Consider the following 21,083-nt stretch of genomic DNA (forward strand, 5'->3'; position numbering starts at 1 on the left):
ATCAGGACACGACACTGTCCGATTTCCAAGCGTCACCACTCGTCAACTCTTCATCACATCTGCTCCTGGATCCTGGATTGTTACATCCCGACGGTCGGGTCTGAAGACTACAAGTTGTTCAAGAGTTAGAAAAACATGAGCTCACCAGACGTCTGTGAGAAAAAGACAATGGGTACTTTAAATTTGGCCAAGTTTGCTCCTTCCTTCCCTTGAACACAAAATAGAACAAAGCTGCAAAGAATATTTTCATAATTCATTCATGATTCAGGCTCGACGCACATAATGTTTTTTATTTCATGACACAGCTGCTGTTGGCACTGCCATTCCTGCTTCTACAGATATTTTCCCTACGGTATTATAAATCATGCCAAACGGCCCTGCCGCTCCTTTTCTTGTCCCATCAGATCAGCTGGCCGACAAATAAGCTAAAAAAAAGATTCATTATGATGAATCGATGGATCGAAATCAGACCAGAAGTGGAGTCTCACTGTAAAACCAAACACACATCCAATACAATTCCGCCTGGACCAAAGCCAGAACGGATCGCAGCATCAAAAACGGTTACTTGACATTGTAAAATATTTGTTAAAGGTGTACAAAGCAAATTTCTACCACTAGAGGATTGAAAGACGCCCTGATATACCGTAAACCCATTAAGTTGCTTTGACCAACGTGTTAGCCAACAGTTGCGTATTTCCACATCCAGCAGTTATTGAGCAACATTATCATTAATTTGGACTCCTGTTTTTGTCCGTCTGATGCATGTTAGTCCATATTCACTCTCCTTTTGGCTCTGTTTTGGTCTCCACCATCTCCTGAGAAAAATATCTGGATAGTTTTTGTCTGTCTGCTGTTTGGAGCTGGATTTATCAGAGCTTTTTCGCTAAAAACAGCTGCTTCTGCTGGAAACAAGACGGCTGAGTCCGAACCATGCAGCAAACGTTTCTTCTAACTGATTTGATTTTCAATGTTAACATCAAAAATATCAATTACTGGATCTTAAATCTCTGTAGAGCTCTTTGTTTTTTAATCCAGCTCTGAACAAGAGGGGACAACGTGGCTAAAATCCAGCTGGCTTGTTACTGGTTCGGTCAAAACTTCCCTTACCTGGTTCACTTTGGCATTATAGCAGGTGAAATGTTTCCCTCTTGAATCTGTCCTTATTTTTCTGAGGCACTTAACTAACTAAAGTGGACATCAAAGTGGGTCTCCCCTAACATAAACTCCCAACTCTTTTAGTTTCGGTTTGTTCTCTCAAGTTCAGACTCCCAATAAAGGAACGTATATGTTTCACCCTGAATGTAAATATTCCACTTTACAGATGTGAAACACCATTAAAATTAAGTTTAACCTGGGAATTTAAAAGCTGCTCTCCAGTCAGAGTTTGAAGAGTTTAAATGTTGGACATAAGTCATGGCTCCTACTTCACTGTAAAGTCCGCTTTCAGTGTATGTGCACTGGAGGTTTCAAATTTCCCCATCACACTTTTATACGTTTCACACTGGCTCCAAACTAGTTGTGGTGTCACAAATCCCGGCAGGTACGTCCAGGTGTGAACCTGAGATTTTAGGTCAGTTCAGAGGTTCAGTTATTTCAGCCGATGAATGTGAAAACCAACTCTGCACTTACATCGTCGTGCACAGTGAAGCGACAGGAACCAAAACACTTTTTTGAGACTTTTAAAAATACCAGTCATGTCGCACAGCGCATGTAAACGCAGCCACTTTACCTGTGTAGAAATACAACTACCACAAAAATTTGGTCCAGACAAAGTTATACGTCTAAAGCTGAACCAGGGTTTGTTTAATTCTATTTACACGCCGAAGATGATGAAGAGAAGGAGCAGAGCAGGTGGCAAACCGGTCAGCGGGAGGTTTGGGCCGCCGTGCGACGCAGCGCTGGGCTGACGATAGTCGTCCGCTCTGCACTCACTGCAGCCGTCACCACAGAAGGAGCAGGTGGACATATCACTCCTCCACTCTGACTTATACGTCCTCGCCGTCCTCCGTCCTGGAAGAAGGAGTGAGAGGTCAGAAGTCAAAGGTCGAACACGGTTTCTATCAGGTTTTCCGTGTCTGTGCTTCTGTAACGTAAAGTTGGCATGTGTAAAATTTGGACATTTCAACTTTCAGTCTTAAAAAAGACGGCGTGGCAGACCTGAGGAAGAGGACCTAAGACCAGGGGGAGTCAAATGCTGCACAAACTGTAAAGTTCTCTGAGGCAAATCTGTGATTTTGTGGTGTATGAATAAAAGTGACTTGGACTGAGATGTGTCATTGATCAGAAAGGGAACGTGCTATTCCTCAGTAGCTGTTAGTCCAACTGACACATCAGCAAACTCGATTCGGTGCAATTAAGCGGCATACCTGCTGAAACGGAACGAAAATATGAAATATGAAGCAATTCCTGCAGAAACACTACTAACTTGTAGGTTGTTTGGACGCTACCTAGGTTTCCATCCAAACAGATCACAAATTTTCACCGAACGTCCAGAAACTCAGAAAAAGAAAATGCAAATTTCACCATGTGTCATGCAAATATTAGGAGCCTGCTCGTCGGGATAAACAGAGGGTGGCGCTAGGTCCCCAGTCACTGCCGCTAAACCACCGGAGAAGAGGACGGTGCAACCAGACAGTATAAGTAATGCCAACTGCTCGGAAGCATTTTGTGGGCTGTTTGAGAAGATAATGATTCCATAATTATAAGACAGCCGCTCCAGTTTGTTTCGGATAAACACTCAGTGCAGCTTCTTCTCTGCCGTCCCGTTAGAGGGACGCAGGGACAACCCTGGAACTGAGCCGTCTTTCCCCTGCAAAAAGACACCTGTGTACCTTCTGTGCAGTAGCCCGAGCATTAGGAGCAGTACCTGCACTAAAGCTGTACAAATGAGAATGATTAGCGGACCGTGGCCTTACTTGGTTCATAATAATCATAGATGAGAACAGCTGCCTCCTGGACTTTGGCGACTTTATACTCCATGACCAGAGGAATCAGCAGACACAGCTCATCTGTCGTCACCTGGAAACACGTTTACATTTTGTATTCCAGTCTTACGCTTCAGACAGAGAAACAACAGTCAGACACAGTACAGGGTGTCTATGGTACAGAATGTTTCGCTAACACCTACAGAGTCCAGGTACAGGATGATTTTCCCCGGCCGCGCCTCCACTCTCCTGACGACGCCGTCAGTCTGGATGCCGTCCGGTGGCAGGCCGAGGCCGCTCAGCAGACCCACCTCCAGGACGGCCATGCCGGTCGCACTCAGACCCAGACCCCCTGACAGGCTGCAGAGGGCAACGCAACAATGTCAGGACGTCAGAAGGCTACATCACCGGGATATGGAGCATTTCATTTGTCTGGCGAAATAAATTAACAGGACTTCATCCATGTCCAACTGCAGGAACAGACTCTAATGTCAGATATCATCGTCTGAAAATAAAATAGTAAGGTGTAACATGTTGGACAGCAGGAAAACTGCTACTCTATAACATCATTCGAATAACATTTTGATCATCATTTTATTTAGGAGTTATTAGGTTAATACTTTAAAATACATTAAAATATTTATTTTATTTGTTTGTCCTTTTATTTTAATTTTTAATAGTTATTTTATTTAACATTTTGCTGATGATACATTGATCATATTAGAAATAAAATGCATTTAATTACATTAAAATCAACAGAAAATAATTGTATTATTCTATTTTTATTATTTATTTTATTACATTTTTTCTTTTTTACAAATTTAAAACCTGTTGCTCATATTTATCAGCACATTCCCTCATTTTACGGAGCAAATAGCGAACAAATGGTAGAACGTAATTCATCTGAAGCACATTAATTTAGTCACTTTTCAGTGCTGTAAGCGCGGCGGCAACCGGACTCGCTCGAAGTTCTTGAAGACGTTTCGCCCGTCATCCGAAAAGGCTCCTTCAGTTCTACCGGACTAGTTGGGGGTACCAGGTATTTAGCCAGGATAAGCACCCCCCCACTCGTCGGACGAGAGGCCAAACGTCTTCAAGAACTTCAAGCAAGGTCCAGTTGCCTTCACATAGCGCTCACAGAAGACCGTGACCTGCATGACTGAGAATCTTCACAGACATCATTTTTCAGTTTTGTTTCTATGTAACCCCTTTTTCTCAAATTGACAGCTGCTATTTTATGATCGTATTGACTTACATTTTGACTGATTATGTTTTATTGGCCGTAAAAAGATGTCATAAACGTTTGGCAGACATCATGCACATGTTGTTGATTGTTATGTTGCATCATGCCGTCGGGTATGTGAACAAAAAGGAAAGAGGATTCAATTCAGTTCAGTTCAATTCATTTCAACGTTAATTATACAGCGCCAAATCATAACATACATTATGTCAAGCTACTTGACAGGGTCTGGTTGCAAATTATAGAGAGAAACCCAACAGTTCCGAACGTGAGCAGGCAATTGGCGCCAGCTTGCTTTAACGGGGAGAAACCCCCAACAGAACCAGACTCGGTTTGGGCGTCCGCCTGCTTCGACCGATTGGGTTGAGAGGAGAAAGATCCGGGGAGAGAGAAAAAAAAAAGACAGACCGGGAACAGCTGTCAGAGAGCCGGGCCGCCCACCTGCTGCAGATGTACAGATGTGCTGAGTTTAATTCTGTGTCAAACAGCTGGAGGTACAGATGAAACGCGCCGTGTTCGCCGGCCTCTCGTCTCCTCCCCAGCAGCTCCTCACTCCTGACGTTGTAAAACACGTTCAGCTGAGGGATGAGAGGAGGCGCATTTTAAGGACAGGAGGGAAAAGCAGACTGAGACTGTTCAACAAGAGAAAGGCCCAAGCACCGAGAGGCTCAGTCCGGTTGGATGATAGCACCTTAAGACTTAAAGGCGTTCGTAATGTCATGTGACCAACGGGGGGTGCTGTTGTCATGGACTCAAGACCCTTGCATGTTAAACTTTTTTTTACGCCTTCACGTTTACTGCGTTACGTTTACAAGCTCCAAAGCCGCCGTCACTCGTAAATGGTTTTGAAACAGTCTCGATTTCCTGCAAATGGTTTTACTGTTTCAATGACACCTTTTACAATTTTCTTATACTTTTCCCAACAAGAGTAACAGAATCATCCAAATAAAAAAACACCCAAACACATCTGATTGAGTGAGCAAGGTTTTTTCAGACATTTTTTTTTTTTTTTTTTTAATTCTGCATCAGAATGAAGAAAAATGAAACCAGATTTTAGAAGATTGTCTTTGGAAACCCTTTCAATATTGTTTCTCTGTTGGCAGATCATTTCACTTTTGTTTTCTTGGGGCTTCAAGGACTCAAATTCTGAAAAGCATGATCAGTAGCAAGTCAAGTATCCGACCTGCCAACGTCATTTCAGTCGTGACGGAAGGTGTTTTGAATTACAGGACAACATCTGAGACGTGGCGGATGATTCAGGGGTTTGGAGTCACGCTAGATTTTTGCGGTGGTGACAAAACTATTTCACTGATCAGCAGAAGTTTCCATAAGAGTTAAAAGATTTCTGTCGTGGTACCTGAAACAGAGCGAGTCCACGACCCTCTGCAGTCACCTGGAGGTGCAGCTCCCCCTCTGGCTCGATCTGAAACGCAACAAGATGAGACAAGATGTTGCCTCCAGATTTCTGTGTCCTACCTCCACATCAGTCCGTTCATTACCAAGATGACAATGACGGTTGGTCAGTCAGTTGGTCCATCTGTCCATTTTGGTAAAGAACTACCATCCTCCTTCGATTGATTTCTATTAAGCTGTGTTGTGTGTGGAAATTCATTGTCCCCATATGACTGCATTTATTTTAATCGAGCAGTGACCAATGGGTGAATGGTAGCGCGCTGCCATCAAGCCCAGTGAACGGGTGAATGAGAAATTGCAAAGCACTTTGGGTAATCCACTGATGATCCTGTGGTTCCCAAGTTTGGGGTCAGGATCCCCCTAAGCAGTCTTGAGGTAAACCTTATAGGATCAGGGAATGATCCCAGCGCTCACACCTCATTAACACACTAGTGAGGCCACAACCTGTGACAGGGGATCAAAAGCAGACATTACTTCATTTTAGACGGTCACGAGCCAAAAGTTCTAATCTTTAAGCCAAAGTGCCACAATCCCAGAGGATGAGTCCTTCAGATTTTGATGGCGCCCTCAGGAAAAACTTTATATTTTAGCTCCACTGCTGACTGGGCTCGGAGATCAGTTATGTATCATGTTTAGATCACACGTGTGGTCTCTGGTCTCGGCGTACCTGCTGACTCTGCTGGAGCAGGAAGTTGCTCTGGTGGACGTGGAAGGAGGCGACGGCGGTCGACGCGTCGGCGTTCACCCCGACGGTGAGGTCGAAGTCGTGAGAACGGCCGAGAGCCGCGAAGGTGGACAAAGCCTGCAGGGCCAGGACTGTGTCCTGAGGGGACAGCAAGAGAAGTCAATTCATATCTGTGTGCGTCCGATTCAACCTCACACATCTGCTCCAAAATATTCCGTTGCGGTTCAGTAACCGAGGGACTCGCTTTGATATTTGCCCCTGACTTCCTGTTTACAGCTGTGTATGTTTTTGTGTGTGAGTGAAGCTGCATTTCTGCCATTTCACATGTGTCTGCGCATCTGTTTTTGTGGTCAAATTGAGGAATTTTTGCCTGCCTGAGAAAAACCTTTATTCAGTGTGCTGTGTTTGGAGCCACTGACACAATATTTAGATTTTCGCGTTTCCCCGTAGCATCTGCCATGTGTGTTTGTGGGCGCATGAGTGTCCACGCATTCTAGGCGGTTAATCACATTTCAGTCACCACATGCACAGAGAGCCACAGTCTGCCTCTGATGTGAAACAAGCCACAGTTGGAAGCGGAAGTGGCACAGACGGGAATTTCTCCTTTTGCATAAATCCGGTTGTCCGAAACTGAAGAGCCTTAAATGCTTAAAGGTTGAGTAAGGTTTGTTTTTGTTTCGGTGTTTTTATCAGACGTGCCAACAGCCCGACGGCAACAGGGATGCACATACACCTCAGAGACAGAGTGGATGCGAAGTGAATATTTCTGCAGAGGGAGCTGGTGGCAGTAATGCAACATAAAAGGTAGTGATTCACCTGTCTGTGCCTCTCAGCTCCGAGCCCATCGGTTCATACCGGAGACGCACATTTTTAAAAACAGCTCACAGATATGTAGTTTCATTTCAAAAGGGAGCCAGTACTTTCCCAAAACAGCTGCTCGGTTGAGTATTTGTGGCAGCGGGACGGTGTGTGTGTGTGTGTGGGACTGGGTCTAAATGAACTGCAGCGTGTGTGTGTTCATGGTGACGACAAAGGGAAGAAAAATACAGAATATCACCAGAATGGATAAAGAGGAACATTCTGCTTGGCAACTTTAACACAACGAATCGATCACATTAAAGTTGTCATATCTCCAGTTTGGATGATTTTCCGTCCCGGTCAAGCTCAAAGCGTCCGACCTGGGTGCTTCCGAATCCTCCCCTGTGGTTACGCTGCTGACTGAGCCACCTCCCGAGGCCGAGACCCTCGGCGGCGCGGCCGAGTTTATGCTGAGAGAGCAGCAGGTAGGACGCCATCTCGATGTCTGCAGAGCGAGGCTGCCACGACGATGACAGGCCGGCGTCCGGGGAGGCCCACACGGGCACGCCGTCTAATCCCAGTCGGAAGAGATAGAGCCATCGTTAAAATATGGTCAGTCAGGAAAATTACACTTTAGAGATTCAGAAGACAAAGACAAACCTTGAAGAAACGCACAAGATTCGCCCTCTGAAACCAATGAGAGTTACGTTTTGGTTTTTTTTGAGATGGAACATCTCCAGCCTAAACACTTTCTCCTCACTTTCCTGCTGCTAACGTTGCTGTACCACGTTAGCAGGCTGCTTCATGCTCAAATTAGAACAGTTCTGATTGGCGGCTATTTGATGTCATTCTACTTCCATGCACCAGTCGGGATTTAGCAACATTTGAATCAGAGTCTGGTCCAACCACAGGCACACAGTCCTGATGAAGCTGATTATTCAGTTCCTCGTCAATAATAAAGAAGGTCGGGGTTTTTTTCCTGAACTCTATACTTTGATTGCTGCATATTTAGTCATGAATATCGAATATTATTGAGATTATTGAGATTTCTCATTGGGTTAATCTGCACACACAGAGAAATGTAGGCATGATGATTTGGTGTTACGTGCTGTAGTTCCACCACATTTACGAGATACAAATTTCTAATAAGAGAGATTTAGAGGTGGCGGTAGACGTGCTTTTGAAGTTTGAACAGAGCCAGGCTAGCGGTTTCCCTCTGCTTCCGGTCTTTATGCTAAGCTAAGCTAATTGCCCCCTGGCTCCAGCTCCGTGCACGGACACGATATTGACAATGACATTCTCATCTCACTCTCGGAAAGTAAGCAAGTAAGGGTATTTCCCAAAATGTAGAACTATTGCTTTGAACTATGGAGTCAAAAGTTATGTCTTTCCTGAAGTTCCCCACCCCCACATTTCACACACTCAGTCAGTCATCACACCTCTCATCTCTGCCCGTCCAGTCAGTTCGCTGAGTGCCGCGCTGGCGCCGGAGCCGCCGGACAGAGCCAGAGCGTAGACGAGCAGGTTGAGGCTGTAGTTGCTGGGCACTCCCAGAGCCAGACGGGTCTCCAGGAAGACCAGGGCGGCAGACACCTGGCTCCCATACTGAGCCTGACGGACAGAGAACGGGGCAGCAGCATGTCAGACGTCAGTTCAGCTCAATGGCATTTATGAGATCAGATCATAAAGACGCAAAGGGATGAGGCAACATCTTTGGACCCGAAAACGCTCATCTTGTTAGGATTTTCAAACACATCTGAGGTCACATTAGTTCTCCCAGCTTTCGCTCTCAGTGTTTTTAGAGACTGCTCATTAAGATCAAACTTTATTGATCCCTGTGGGGAAAACAGACATGCACCAAAGAGCCAAAATCAAGTCAAACAACTGGCCTTTTTGTTACAAAGCCCGATCTGTGCTGTGGCTGCGGGACATCTCTGCCTGTTTGTTCAGAGATAGTTTTCTCCATCGCTCGAGGATCTGTAAACACCAATGCAATGTTTTAACAAATTATCTATCGTAATTTTAAAAAAGGATAAAGAGTCGGTTTGGTTATAATGTATATTTTTCTTACTGTCAACCAATCCTATGAAAATACCAGAACCAACACTGAATGTCTCCCATGAATGTTCCTGTTTGAGTAAAAAGTATTATTTGTGGATCCAAAGCCTGATGTGTATTATTCCTCTGAGCCACAGAGCTCCATTGTTTCCAAAAACCATTAAAAACACATTAATGAGCCGCACTGTTGCTCTGGACGACATGTTCCTTCATGACCGCGAGCACACGCACACGCACACACACACATACGCACGCGCACACACACACACACACACACACACACACACACACACACACACACCGTAGTTTATTTTGACTCAGTCCCACAAAAACCGTCCTGCTGCCACAATGACTGACTGGGGCACTAAATGTGGATTAATCCGCCGCTGAAAATAGTCCCCGACAAACGCACGGTTTCCTCCTGTTTGAGTGACGTTCACACGTGACGCAAATGTTACATTCCCACTGAAGAAAGCAGCGAGCTTGGGGCTGGGAGACACAGACAAAACGGAAAAGTCAGAATGTGTTGAGAGAGTAACACATTGTTGGTTGGTTTGACATTTGTTGACAATAGCAAAAATACAGAAGCCTTATCCTGATAGTACACTGGTGTAAAACTGTAGTGACACACAGGAAATAATGCATTTATGTGTTAACACAGAAAAATTATAAAAACTATATTACTGTTCCAGGAGTGTTTGTGTTTATTGTTCTCAGTCTGGGGGTCGGGACCTCAACGAGGGGTTACAAGATAAATCTGAGGGGGGGTCGCAAGATGATTGACCGGATCGGCAGGAAAATAACGCTACATAACCTCATATCGTTCCTCTACGTTTGGCTTTTATTCCATGTGGATTAATGGACGATTCTACCTCTTTATGCCTGCCATTTTTTTAATAAACTAAAAAAGACATTCCTCGATTGGCCCGGTCATAACATAAAGACATATGCAAACAATGATAATGGGTCACAAGGAGGCCGCACACTCTCCTGTTTTTAAGGGGTCACAAGTATAGCCCGGCCGAGACTTGAGTTTCGAGGCCAGTATTGAAATTTTTAAAAATGGTTATTGGGGAATTTAAAAAAAAAAAAACTTACCAGATCCAGACACAGGTGAAAACGTAACCTCCGTGGTGGATGTAATTATGACCTCACGTCCACTGTGGCGCCAATGTCCCAAATGATCACATCATCAAGTGTTTAGGGTGAAATTTTCCTGTAATCTGTCTCCTTTTTAATGTTTTTACTCCATCTAATTTTGACTTTTATGTATTGACTGTTATATATTTGTCTTATTCTCAGCTTGTCAGTCGTCTTTAAAGCACTTTGAATTGCACTAACCTGTACAAAAGGTGCTATGGAAGCAGTTTGGTGGTTTTATGGACTCTCACCCTGATGTCACTGTCCTCCAGCAGGGCGATGAGGACGTAGGCTGTGAGGGAGACGGGCCCATCCAGGCCTCCTTGGAGCTGAGTGTGGATGACCCGGCCGGGCTCCTCGAACCTCCCGTCAGCCCCCTGCTGGGATCCTAACCAGGCCGCCATTTTGTGCAGCAGGTGGACGTCGATGCTGATGAAGGGCCGCGCCTGCAGGAAACATCTCAGCACAAAAGCAGTCAGCCTGCGGAGATGGGAGTTTCTTTCATCAGTGTTTCCGAGAAGCAGAAACGGGTTTGTGGCGTTTTCTGTCCGCGTCTTAAGCTGAATGTACGAACTACTTTCTTACGCACCAGGTGCTTCCAGATGAGTCCTGGTCTCCGAACGCGCTGAAGGAGCCGTCCGCTCTCTGATAGGACAGCTCTCGCTCGTAACCTGAGGAAAGGGACAGCAGAGATTACGTCATTATCTGGGTTCATATCTGTAGATGCGCAAACATTGTTTTAACTTGGATATATGTCAGGAGGTATCTCCCAAAATCTGATTATTTTACTCAGGAGAAGCAAAATCTGTCTCCAAATGACAGTGAATCAAGTTGTTGCAAGAATTTTGGAGACTGAGATATTTCTTGCTTTGTGTATTGAGATTTGGTTACATAAACGTAATTCACACGACCAATTATAATCCTGTAATCCTGAGCTGTACCACTGATCTTCTCGTTGTGATTTATGAATTCGTTGCTGTGACATAAGCCATGGCCTCTACCTTTCATCATGTAGCCTTTGGCTCTGTCTGTGGCGTCCTGGTTAGCCTGACCCGTGGCGCTCAGATACTGGAGGACGTAGATGTTTGGAGCAAAGTTGACCATGTTCTGTTCACCGCAGCCACTGGGCAGCTGGATCAGAGAGTCCAGGCCGCTGATGGATGGGCCGAGGATGTCACCTTCATCACCGTTGGAAACCAGGCGAGTCGGACATGGTGAGAAACACCGGGGAGAAGAGTAACGTTTACATGTACTGAGCCAAACTAAGCGGTCAGATCACATCGCCAGGCCGGGCGGAGGAGCTGTGAATAAAAAGATGTTTTTCTGCAGCAGCAGATTAATGTCACAAATATTTTGTTGATCTGGAGGCAATCCCACTGGTTGAATTAAACCTCAGCAGACGAAGTTAACCAGTCACAGTAGTCGTAGATGAATAATAATGAGAGGAGCCTTCACACGTAACACACTTCTGCCTTCTGTGAAATCTGCAGACGTGGCCTCTTTGAGTTTCACTGTTTGTTGATGTTAATTCAGCCTCATATCTTTGAATTATTTCATTTATACAGAAAAGACAAATCAAGCTGCTTATGTCCGTAGAGTTACTTCTGCTCCCGCACGAGTTGTTTTTCTTCTGCAAACGAAGCGCAGACAAAGGTTTTACCGAGCTCTTATTGTTATGGGAAACCTTCAGTTTGTCAGCAGGTGCATCTGTTTTTGGTCCACACTTGGGAAAAATCGGGGCAGAAATTGGATTATCAAAACAGCATGATCATGAAAACACTAACCGTTTATCACCTCTGCCTAGGAGGTTATGTTTACACCCGTTTGTTGGTTTGTTTTGTTTGTCAGCAGGGTTACGCTAAAAGCACTTAACCATTTGCACCAGACTTGGTGGAGGGATGGGGTCTGGGCCAGGGACGAATCCATTCGGTGTCGGTGCGGATCCATTGAAAGGGACGGATCCGGGGAGTAATTAGATTGAATCTAAAATTGAATCTGAATTTCGTCAGTATTTGGCCCAGGCGGAGGTATGCGCTCTGCGGTATGCAGTTCTAGTTGTTTCAATGTATCGCTCCGGCGAGGATGATTTGCTTACTTCAAGGAACTCTGGCACATAATTAGCAGCTCGTCTGTTTTTCCAAAAAAAATTAAAAAGATGAGTCTTGATGAGATGAATGCATAAACAACCGGTGACCCTAAAGTGCCCCTTTGCACCAGTGTTCCATATCCTCAGCAGTTTTGTAAATATGACATTATCTGTGTGAGCTTTGGCCTGAGTTAGCCATCCCCATCGGCAGCAGTTCAGTGTTTATTTAATTAGGATTGCACACTGAACATTTTCTTACTGGTGGATATTCAAGTTGCTAAATCTCACTGTTGTTATAAATATTTTCCATGTTCAACACTTGAGCGTAGGGGAACTTATGACCGCAGCCTGGTGCTGCATGTTGTGCGGCCCGTGCGTGTTCATGTCGAACATCTGCACCCTGTTAGATGCAGAAGCGCCACTTTAACTTCCTGCACAGCTTTCTGTTTGAACACGCGTGTTTCATGAAAACCGGAAGAAACTTCCTCTGGTCATTACAAACCATGTTGTTTGGCAAACACATGTCTGACGTTTCAAGCACGTCTGAGTCGTTATGTGAGACAAACCGTAGGTTTGCATCTGTCCGTTACAACTCTGACAACAAAGCCATTCCAGGAGAGTAAATTATGTCTGTATCAATCAAATGCAAGTGGTCTCATTTTATTTCTGACATTGTGGTTTCCTTTCTGCGACTCTTACTTCTGCAAACCACTGAATTGTCAAAATAACCTTTCATCTACATGAATCTCTTCTTAATTAAGGCCAAACCACCATAAAATGAACCAACGGATGCTGGTAACGCAGGAGGAGAATACATCAGTTTTACAGTATTTTGCGACTTTCTGAAATAATGAAACGAGACAGAAAATGAAAGGCCGTGAGGCTCATGGAACTTGTAGAGTAAAAAATGAAAATGAATGTGGTAACTTTAACTTCATCAACATGAAATAACTGAGCACCTTTGATTCCAAGATTTAGTCGACAATGACGCTGGTCATCAGGTTTTCACTGGTTTTTATTTATGTTGCACCATAAGTTGACATTTGTTGTTTTGTGCGTGTGTAAAATATCTTGGCAACTACCGGATGATATTTAGTTCACACATTCATGTTCCATTTTGGATGAACTGTGATAACTTTGGTCTTTCCTTAACTTTTCATCTAGCGCCATCATCTGGCAAAATGTTCTGTTTGTTCAATACTCTGGTTTTTGACTGAATATCTGCAAAACTAATGACACTCCCATCAGCCTCAGTTGTACTCAGGGTATTTCCAGGTTTTAAAAAGTCATTAAAAAGACTTGATTTCAGGTTCCTTTATAAAATGCCTTCAAAAGTATTACATTTGTTTTACGAAGAATTTTCTACCCTGCCATAGGCAGCAGTGTTAGTTACAAAATGTTTTTGTACGTGACTTTAGCAAAACTTGCTGAAATTATTATTGTTCCAGACCTCTGACCTTATGTAAAATATATTGGTTATTTTATTAATTGTTTATTCTGTAATCCATTCACTCATCAATTTTCTGCTGCTTATCCAGGTCCAGGTTGTGTTTGTTGATTAATTAAGGGAACCATTAGGAATTATTGTTATATACAGTTATATACAGTCTTAAATTTAAGTCAGACATTAACATTTAGCTGGAAGCCTAAGTACAGCTTCAGGGAGCTGCTAACACGACTGCAGACACTTTTTCTTGCTAAATTTTGGATTTTTTGTGTTTTAAATTAAAAATTCCTCGGTAGAAGAACTTTTATTGTATAGATTCCCGATGGTTTTCTATGCAGATGACAATAAATTTGGACTTGATGATCTAAAATTTCATTAAGAAATTTTGCAGCCCTCACGGTAATATACATGTCATACATACACAATTTTAATTTTGGAGGTACTTAATCTACAATAAACAAAGGGGGCAGGTACAAATCCAGGGGCCCGTAGTTTATCGGATCATAGGAAAAATAAGCTGAATCTTGGAACATGTGTTTGTTTTTTTGTATATACTTTTTAGTTAGGAATCGATAGTTTTCTTTTGTTCCGTTGTTTTACAGAAATCCGACCTCAGATGATCTGAGCCTGGATCGGTTCCACGGCAGGGTTGTGACTCAAGGTTTTTCCTCGGCGTGTTTACATACCAACGACTGTCACTGAAGCTCTCTCGCTGCCCTCAACGACATCTGCCGGGAAGGTGAACGCGACGCGTCTGGAAAGACTGGGCTGCGATGGAGAAACCTCAAACAGCAGCGAGGCGGAGAACGACTGCTCGAGTCCTTCGGCCTGCAGAACCAACAGCCGTGAAAAATGAACACGCAGCACACAAACAAACATGCTGAGTAATATTTCTGGGAAGGCCAGAGCTGTAAAACAAGATCAAGATTTGTTGGGTTACAGCGGAGCAGCAGATGAGGTTTGATTTCATTAGGAGTGTTTCTTTTCTTTGTTTTGGAGCCGTGGCAGTTTGACGGACGCTCTGATAAACACGATCTGACAGGTTCCAATCTCACTGGCAATGAAGTTTTGTTGAGCAAGATGCTGAACCTCTGACTTCTCTCTTCACAGGCTGTTTCACTTTCAGTTAAAAGCGTCAGATTTAATAGAAATATTAAATCATATCAATGCGAAACACTAATCCAGTGGTTCCTAACCGGGTGCTCAGGACCAACTCGATTAAATCTGGGGGGCCACAAGATGATTAACATGTTGGGAAAGAATAAACTGAAACATTTTTCATAACTTTTATCAGGACTCAGACAATATATCAAAATTAAACAATATGAGAAGGGAAATTAAGTTGTTGGAGTTTTTGGTTCTGTTATTGATCATAGATTCAGTTTCCCTGAAACATGATCAACATTGAGTCACCAATGTTCCACGCTTAGGTCACGGGAAGAGACCTGAACAATCAGAGGCCACGAGAAGCAGCTGAAAGCCACAAAAATGCTAATATGTGGACGTCTGAATGTGGATTATTTTGCCACACAAATTGAGATTCCACACAGAAATAGTCTTGTTTGTAGAAACATATAATTTGGTCAAATGCTCGAGGTATTGCACCAGGCTCTGCAGATGCAAATGCAAAGATTTTCTGTGTCATGGTTTTGCTGTGTAAAAAAAAAAAAAAAAAAAAGTAGCTTGATAGCTTGTCTGCAATTAAATACATTTTTTTTAATTTTAAATTTTTTCTTGTATTCTTATATCACACATTCAGGTACATTTATAACTGTTAAACTCCAGCAGTTTTAAAAGCTAAATATTGTAATACAAATTGAGACAAAAACTGTGGCCTTAAAGTAACAGTTCGCCACCTTGTGAAACGTTTATTTCTTTGCTTTTCTTGCGGAAAGTTAGACAAGAAGATTGATACCACTCTCATATCAGACAGTAGTTGCGGCAAATAACTCCCCATTAAACACAAAGGTGTTGTTTTAACACGTTGGTGTTTGCGTGGATTTAAAAAAACAAAAACCAGATGCTACTTGTCAATCAGTGAGCTTTAGAGGTGCTGAAAGGTGCATATGGTGCAAAGCCAGGCTAGATGTTTACCTCTGCTTCCAGTCTTTATGCTAAGCTAAGCTAATCCACTTCGGTCTGGTTTTTGTGTTGTATCTCCAGATGTACCTAATTTGCTTTCATTGTTGTATTTTTGCAACTTCTCCATTGCAAGCACATTATTTATTGCCTTTCCCCCGTGCGCCTTTCTCACCGCACCTTGACGAGCACCGTCCTCCGGACGAAGTCGGACGCCGCAGACGACATGGCTTTCACGGAGATGGGGATCTCTCCGAGGACCAGGGGCTTGATGGGAATGAGGACGGCCGTCCCGCTGTCGCTCCCCACAGACACCTGACGAACACTGGGCGTGGAGAGCTCCTCATTGTCCGGGAAGACGAACTCGAAGGTGTCACTCTCCGCTACGATCACCGTGACCTGACAACAAAGACGGGGAGAAACCACCCAGATCACGTTAAACAAAATACAAAGAGTGTGGGAGGAAACAAAAGATGCATGTTGTAACCAAATATCAAATTACAAAAATAATTATAAGACCAATAGCTCTCTGAGGGTTCGATGGGATCTTTTATTTAGCTTTTATGCGTTGAAGGATTTAAAGATTAAACAGTGCCCGGGTCCTGTTCGTATCATATCTTCAGAGGTAACAGCAGAAGATGTTAAAACCACTGATGCTACTTTAGATTATCGCGACCTGACGCCTTACACAACCCCACTAACCCCGTGAACCACATTTAGTTCACAACAGTCACCAGTACACAAACACCCGCTGCATTCTGCAGCTGGTACACAGTGACATATATCGCGCTGTTAGAGTCAACAGACTGGTTTAAATCAGACACGGTAAAGCTCGTGGTCTGGGAAATCCGACATCACTCACATTCTGCCTGTTATGTTCACAGTGACCTACATTTTCAAAACACTGGATTAACAGTGGGCGTTGTCTATTGTCGTTGGCAGTAACCCCAGACCTGCTACAGCTCAACAACTTGAACTCCAGTTAAACCGTGTGAGTGAACTACAGCACCACAGTCAGAAACTGACACGAGCTTTTATTAATCCCCACAATGGATCAGGATTGTTGATGATTTGATACGTGAAAATAGTTTAACGTCATTTTGTCAGATTCAGACGATATGGTGAATACCTTCATCTCACATTTTCGGGCCTTTCTTCAAAGCAGTACATTTCCAGATTTGAGCGAAATGACTTCTTTACACAATATAGAGGAATTCCTTTTCAAAATGCATAAAATCCTGTGCACCCTTGCTACGGACACTGTTGAAAAGACCAGATCAGTGTAGAAGAGAGACTCTGAAATTGGAAATCTGAATGAGGATAATTGGAATAAAGCCATAAACCCAATTAATTCTTCTTGTATTTATCTGTCATCGGCTACATGGAACACAGACACAGACTCCCAAATCACACTTTCAGTTTTAAGCAAATTCAATACCCAGGTCTCTCTGGTGTGCACAAAATGCAAATTTAACGCTGCCTTCTATATACATTGTTTTTTGCTCTTGTCCCTAAATTACATCATTGTGCGAGGGTAAAGGTTCATCCCTCCTTTCGCCTCCTTAATGTTTAGAAAGCGACATTAGACCTGGAGGAATTTGAATTTAAAACTCCGGGAAAACTTCTGTTGCTTGAAAAGAAATACATATAACGGAAATGGGTCGAGTCTGAGCCCCCTGCATTTAAAATACATTTAGCAATCTTCCTCTGGAGAGGTTGTTGGCAGTCCTTAGTGGCAGCGAAGGGAAATTTAGTCAAATATGGAGTTCTTTCGGAAATCGCTTACCATAGTGGATTGGAAATAGAGTACCCTGTTTGCAGGAACAACCAACCGCCTGTTAAATTATCCTTATATATCAAATCTGAAATGAAGGGAATTGCAGAATAGGATATTTATTTATTTATTTGGTGGTGCGGTGCCGTTTATTTTCGGGGCTATTTGATCTGAACGCTCTCCTTTTCGCGCTCTGTATCACATTAGGGTGTTTTCTCGTCTTGCATTTGTCTTGGTTGCAGAGCACTGACTGGGCATGTTGTGTGTAATTATTGGTGTTGTTTGTCAGGGTTGCTGGGGATGTGGTTTTTGGGGGGAGGTGTTATTGTCAATATAATTTCGTTTAGTCTGGTGCCTATAACGTGTATGCAAATGATAAAATGTAGCGCCACCGAAATGACCGATCCGAAAATCAAGTAGTTAACCTCAGAAAGGAGGACTATATTTAATCTCTTTACTACTCTCTTTATTTATTTAGAGAGAGTAAATAAATGGAGAGATCCATCACATCGATCCAAGTATTCAGCCACTGGTCTCCGCTAACCACCACCAGACTGTCTAGACTCCGCTGGGGGATACTCCTCCATGGTTCATGGCGTGACTGCCCCGAACAGAAATGATAACGTCACGATGGGGTATAATCCCCAAAGGCTCCTCACATTTCTCTTCAGTTTTTATTATTTCCCTTTTATAGCCAGCCTCTCTTCCCTCACCATCCAGTAGCTCTACCTCAATTGGTCCTCTGGGGCATGGCAACGAGGAATCGTTCCAAACATTGTGAAACTATGCATGGGAATATCCCCGGTTCTCTTAAACCAAAGCAGCGGAGGAGCTGGGGCATGGGCGTCATCCCTCAGTCCATTAAACGGAGACACAGAGTCAAGAAATTACTTCTGTGGGAAAGTTTTTGGATTTCCACCTTTAAAACAACATGGTAACCTGGGTTTAATGAATCCACTGATATTGCTCCTCTGTTCTAAAAGTTGTGTTTGTAGGAGGTGTCTCAACATCTACTCGTCTCACTGTGGAATTTTCAAAAGCACTTTACCGTATAGATGATAAAGTACAAATTTGGATGCTCAAACAAGATGGTGTGTGTTTCCCCTACGACCCTGATAAAGTCTTTTGCTGAAACCTGTAGCTGTCAGCCACGCAATGTTAAAGGTTTTTTATTTGTCATTCTCAGGACTCAGGAATCCTAATTCTCTGAATCTCCCGTTTGCTTTTTGCACGGTCATCCGGCCCAGCCCTGTGAGGAGCGACAGACTGACCGCCAGGTCCTGCGGGAGGTAGTTGAACAGAATGATCTCCAGCAGCAGCTCCTCTCCTCGGACGACGTGGGCCGGCAGGTTCAAGGACAGGAAGAAATCCTGGAACACTGTGAGCTGCAGGAACGACACATGGAAATTGTCTTGTTAATACTGACAGGAAAGAAGCGCTAATACCAAATAATAAGTCTAATAAAATAGGTCCTTAATTTGCTTTTGTCTAGTACAAGAATTCAAAGGGTTAAAAGGTGTTTTAAATCCAAGGAGAGACAGACTGAATGAATAATTCAAATTTCAAAGCAATAAATTAAAAAGAATAGACAAGAAATACATAAAGGAGGGTTTCTCCACATGTTTTTGGGACAATTATTCTGTCTTTTAAGGGAAGTCGGCAAAATGACAAACACCTCTGCAGGCCTCTCCACGATGCCCAGACCCAGGTTCTCAGACATGACAAAGGCGGTGGCTGTCCAGGTTGTGATGCTGTCTGGTACAGTCAGCGTTACCTCTGCTGTGTCTGAATCACTGCGATTAAGATAAGAAAAGGTGATGTTTTACCATGGGTGTTCGTATAAAACCATGGTAAAAAATTAGGATACAACAGCTACTGTATATACCTCATATGAAACGTACGTTAGGTTTGCAGGTTAATCCATATTTTCACAATGGCAACCACGAAGAAGCGCTGTAACTGAGCTTCATCCTACAGTGTACTTTTAGTTTCTTTGTATTTTTTGAACAGTTTAGTCTTAGTGCAATTGCGATCAACTGAAATATGCCATTCTTTTACTGTATAATTTCAGCTTTAGACTCTGCAAATGTGCAAATTGGCTTGAAGGTTAAAACAAACACAAATTTTATGAGTGGAAATTAAACCTCATTGCCGCTTTTATTATCTGCACACAGATGCATTCTGTAGTTCATCTGGCCTCAGCTATGAGACGTTTTGGCCTTGGTAGCTCTACTTCAGGCGTTTTTTGGTTTGTATTTGACTCAGTCTTTACTCAATCGTGACAAATTATACATTGTTTGAAAGCTCTGAGTCCCCTGTTTCTATCTGTGCTAAGCATTTTAGGATACCCACATCACTACAGCAGCTTTTGACACAGAACTGGTACAGACTTGTGGCTCCAAAGTATTTTCCGTACAAAAAGTCCTACTACAAATCTTATATTCCATTTTTTTATGCAATTTTCTACCATGTTTGTGTCTCTCTAACTTTGGCTCAGTATCTCTTCTACTCATTCCGACTTTTTCTCTGTGCAACTTGAAGAGTTACCTTGCGAAGGGGACCAGCGTTATGCCTGCAATGACTGTAATCAGAAGGATCGAAGACCTTTTTATTTTAGGCACATTATTGTCTGGCTTATGCACAAAAGTAGGGGCGTCTGGTAATGGGTCACACTACCATATCAGTGACCTGACACTACGTTCGTGCTTTTCCACTAGCTACATAGACGATCAATATTCCTCCCTTACAACGAGATGGACACCCCTGAATCTCCACTCAAAGTGCGGCCAATGAACGAAACCCTCTCCACCAACAAATCATAAAGTTTACTTTATCATAGAGTTAATGTACCCTGTCAATAGGACATGTTGTTACGGTGTGAGGGTTTTGTGGATGTCAGACACAAAGTTTCTTGCCAAACATGGCCGATTCTAATTCAGCAAGAGGCTGAACATTGTACTCGTTTATTTTTCCTGAAGCTTCACCCTGTGTTAGTATCCGCCCATATCCAGGTCTCTGGAAAGTTCCGGCGCTCTCGTGGCTCCTGTTGTTGATGTATATGTGGACCGTCTGTCTGGGACAGGGGATATATTTCCTCCCCTGCTGTTTAGAAGATCAGCGTCAGATATGTTAGCTTTGCATAGTCACAAAAGTCATAACAGTTAAGTGAGGGCAAGCTCTCGAGTAACGTTTATTTTTAAAACTTACGAAATACAGGCCTCGGCGGATGTTCCATCATGTGTGAACTGGCATCAGTCAACACCACAAGATCACATGTCTGCGCAAAGACGAGGAAGACATGAAACGCGTTTCGCTCCAGATACGTCCGATACCTTCAACAGCCTCTATGGCCACAGGCCAGATCTACATGACTGAAGCTTCACATTCTGAGCTGAGGTATGTCATCATTACTTTGAAAAAAAAAAAAAAAAGTAGATAA

At 43.3% G+C, this 21,083-nt stretch overlaps 1 protein-coding gene across 2 annotated transcripts in view; it reads right to left on the reverse strand.

Annotated features, from left to right (window-relative positions):
• Positions 1 to 291: 291 nt before the first annotated feature.
• The window catches only part of cd109 (CD109 molecule), a 35,895-nt gene continuing 15,103 nt past the window's right edge, over positions 292 to 21,083 (reverse strand). Inside the window, exons 17-34 of one of the 2 annotated variants that reach the window (XM_040124836.1) lie at positions 20,852 to 20,921; positions 20,629 to 20,746; positions 19,320 to 19,437; positions 18,916 to 19,029; positions 16,051 to 16,269; positions 14,478 to 14,619; positions 11,260 to 11,436; positions 10,848 to 10,929; positions 10,510 to 10,738; positions 8,500 to 8,671; positions 7,441 to 7,631; positions 6,245 to 6,400; positions 5,522 to 5,587; positions 4,606 to 4,742; positions 3,128 to 3,284; positions 2,916 to 3,018; positions 1,818 to 2,010; positions 292 to 425 (exon numbers count right to left, since the gene is read on the reverse strand). In XM_040124836.1, coding sequence (XP_039980770.1) covers positions 401 to 425; positions 1,818 to 2,010; positions 2,916 to 3,018; positions 3,128 to 3,284; positions 4,606 to 4,742; positions 5,522 to 5,587; positions 6,245 to 6,400; positions 7,441 to 7,631; positions 8,500 to 8,671; positions 10,510 to 10,738; positions 10,848 to 10,929; positions 11,260 to 11,436; positions 14,478 to 14,619; positions 16,051 to 16,269; positions 18,916 to 19,029; positions 19,320 to 19,437; positions 20,629 to 20,746; positions 20,852 to 20,921 — 2,469 coding nt within the window. In that variant the 3' untranslated portion in view covers positions 292 to 400. Of the gene's footprint in view, positions 426 to 1,817; positions 2,011 to 2,915; positions 3,019 to 3,127; positions 3,357 to 4,605; positions 4,743 to 5,521; positions 5,588 to 6,244; positions 6,401 to 7,440; positions 7,632 to 8,499; positions 8,672 to 10,509; positions 10,739 to 10,847; positions 10,930 to 11,259; positions 11,437 to 14,477; positions 14,620 to 16,050; positions 16,270 to 18,915; positions 19,030 to 19,319; positions 19,438 to 20,628; positions 20,747 to 20,851; positions 20,922 to 21,083 lie in introns of those variants that run through there. The other variant, XM_040124837.1, reaches the window with a different exon arrangement.

Source organism: Xiphias gladius, chromosome 4 (assembly GCF_016859285.1).
Source record: "Xiphias gladius isolate SHS-SW01 ecotype Sanya breed wild chromosome 4, ASM1685928v1, whole genome shotgun sequence".
NCBI classification, from domain to species: Eukaryota; Metazoa; Chordata; class Actinopteri; order Istiophoriformes; family Xiphiidae; genus Xiphias; species Xiphias gladius.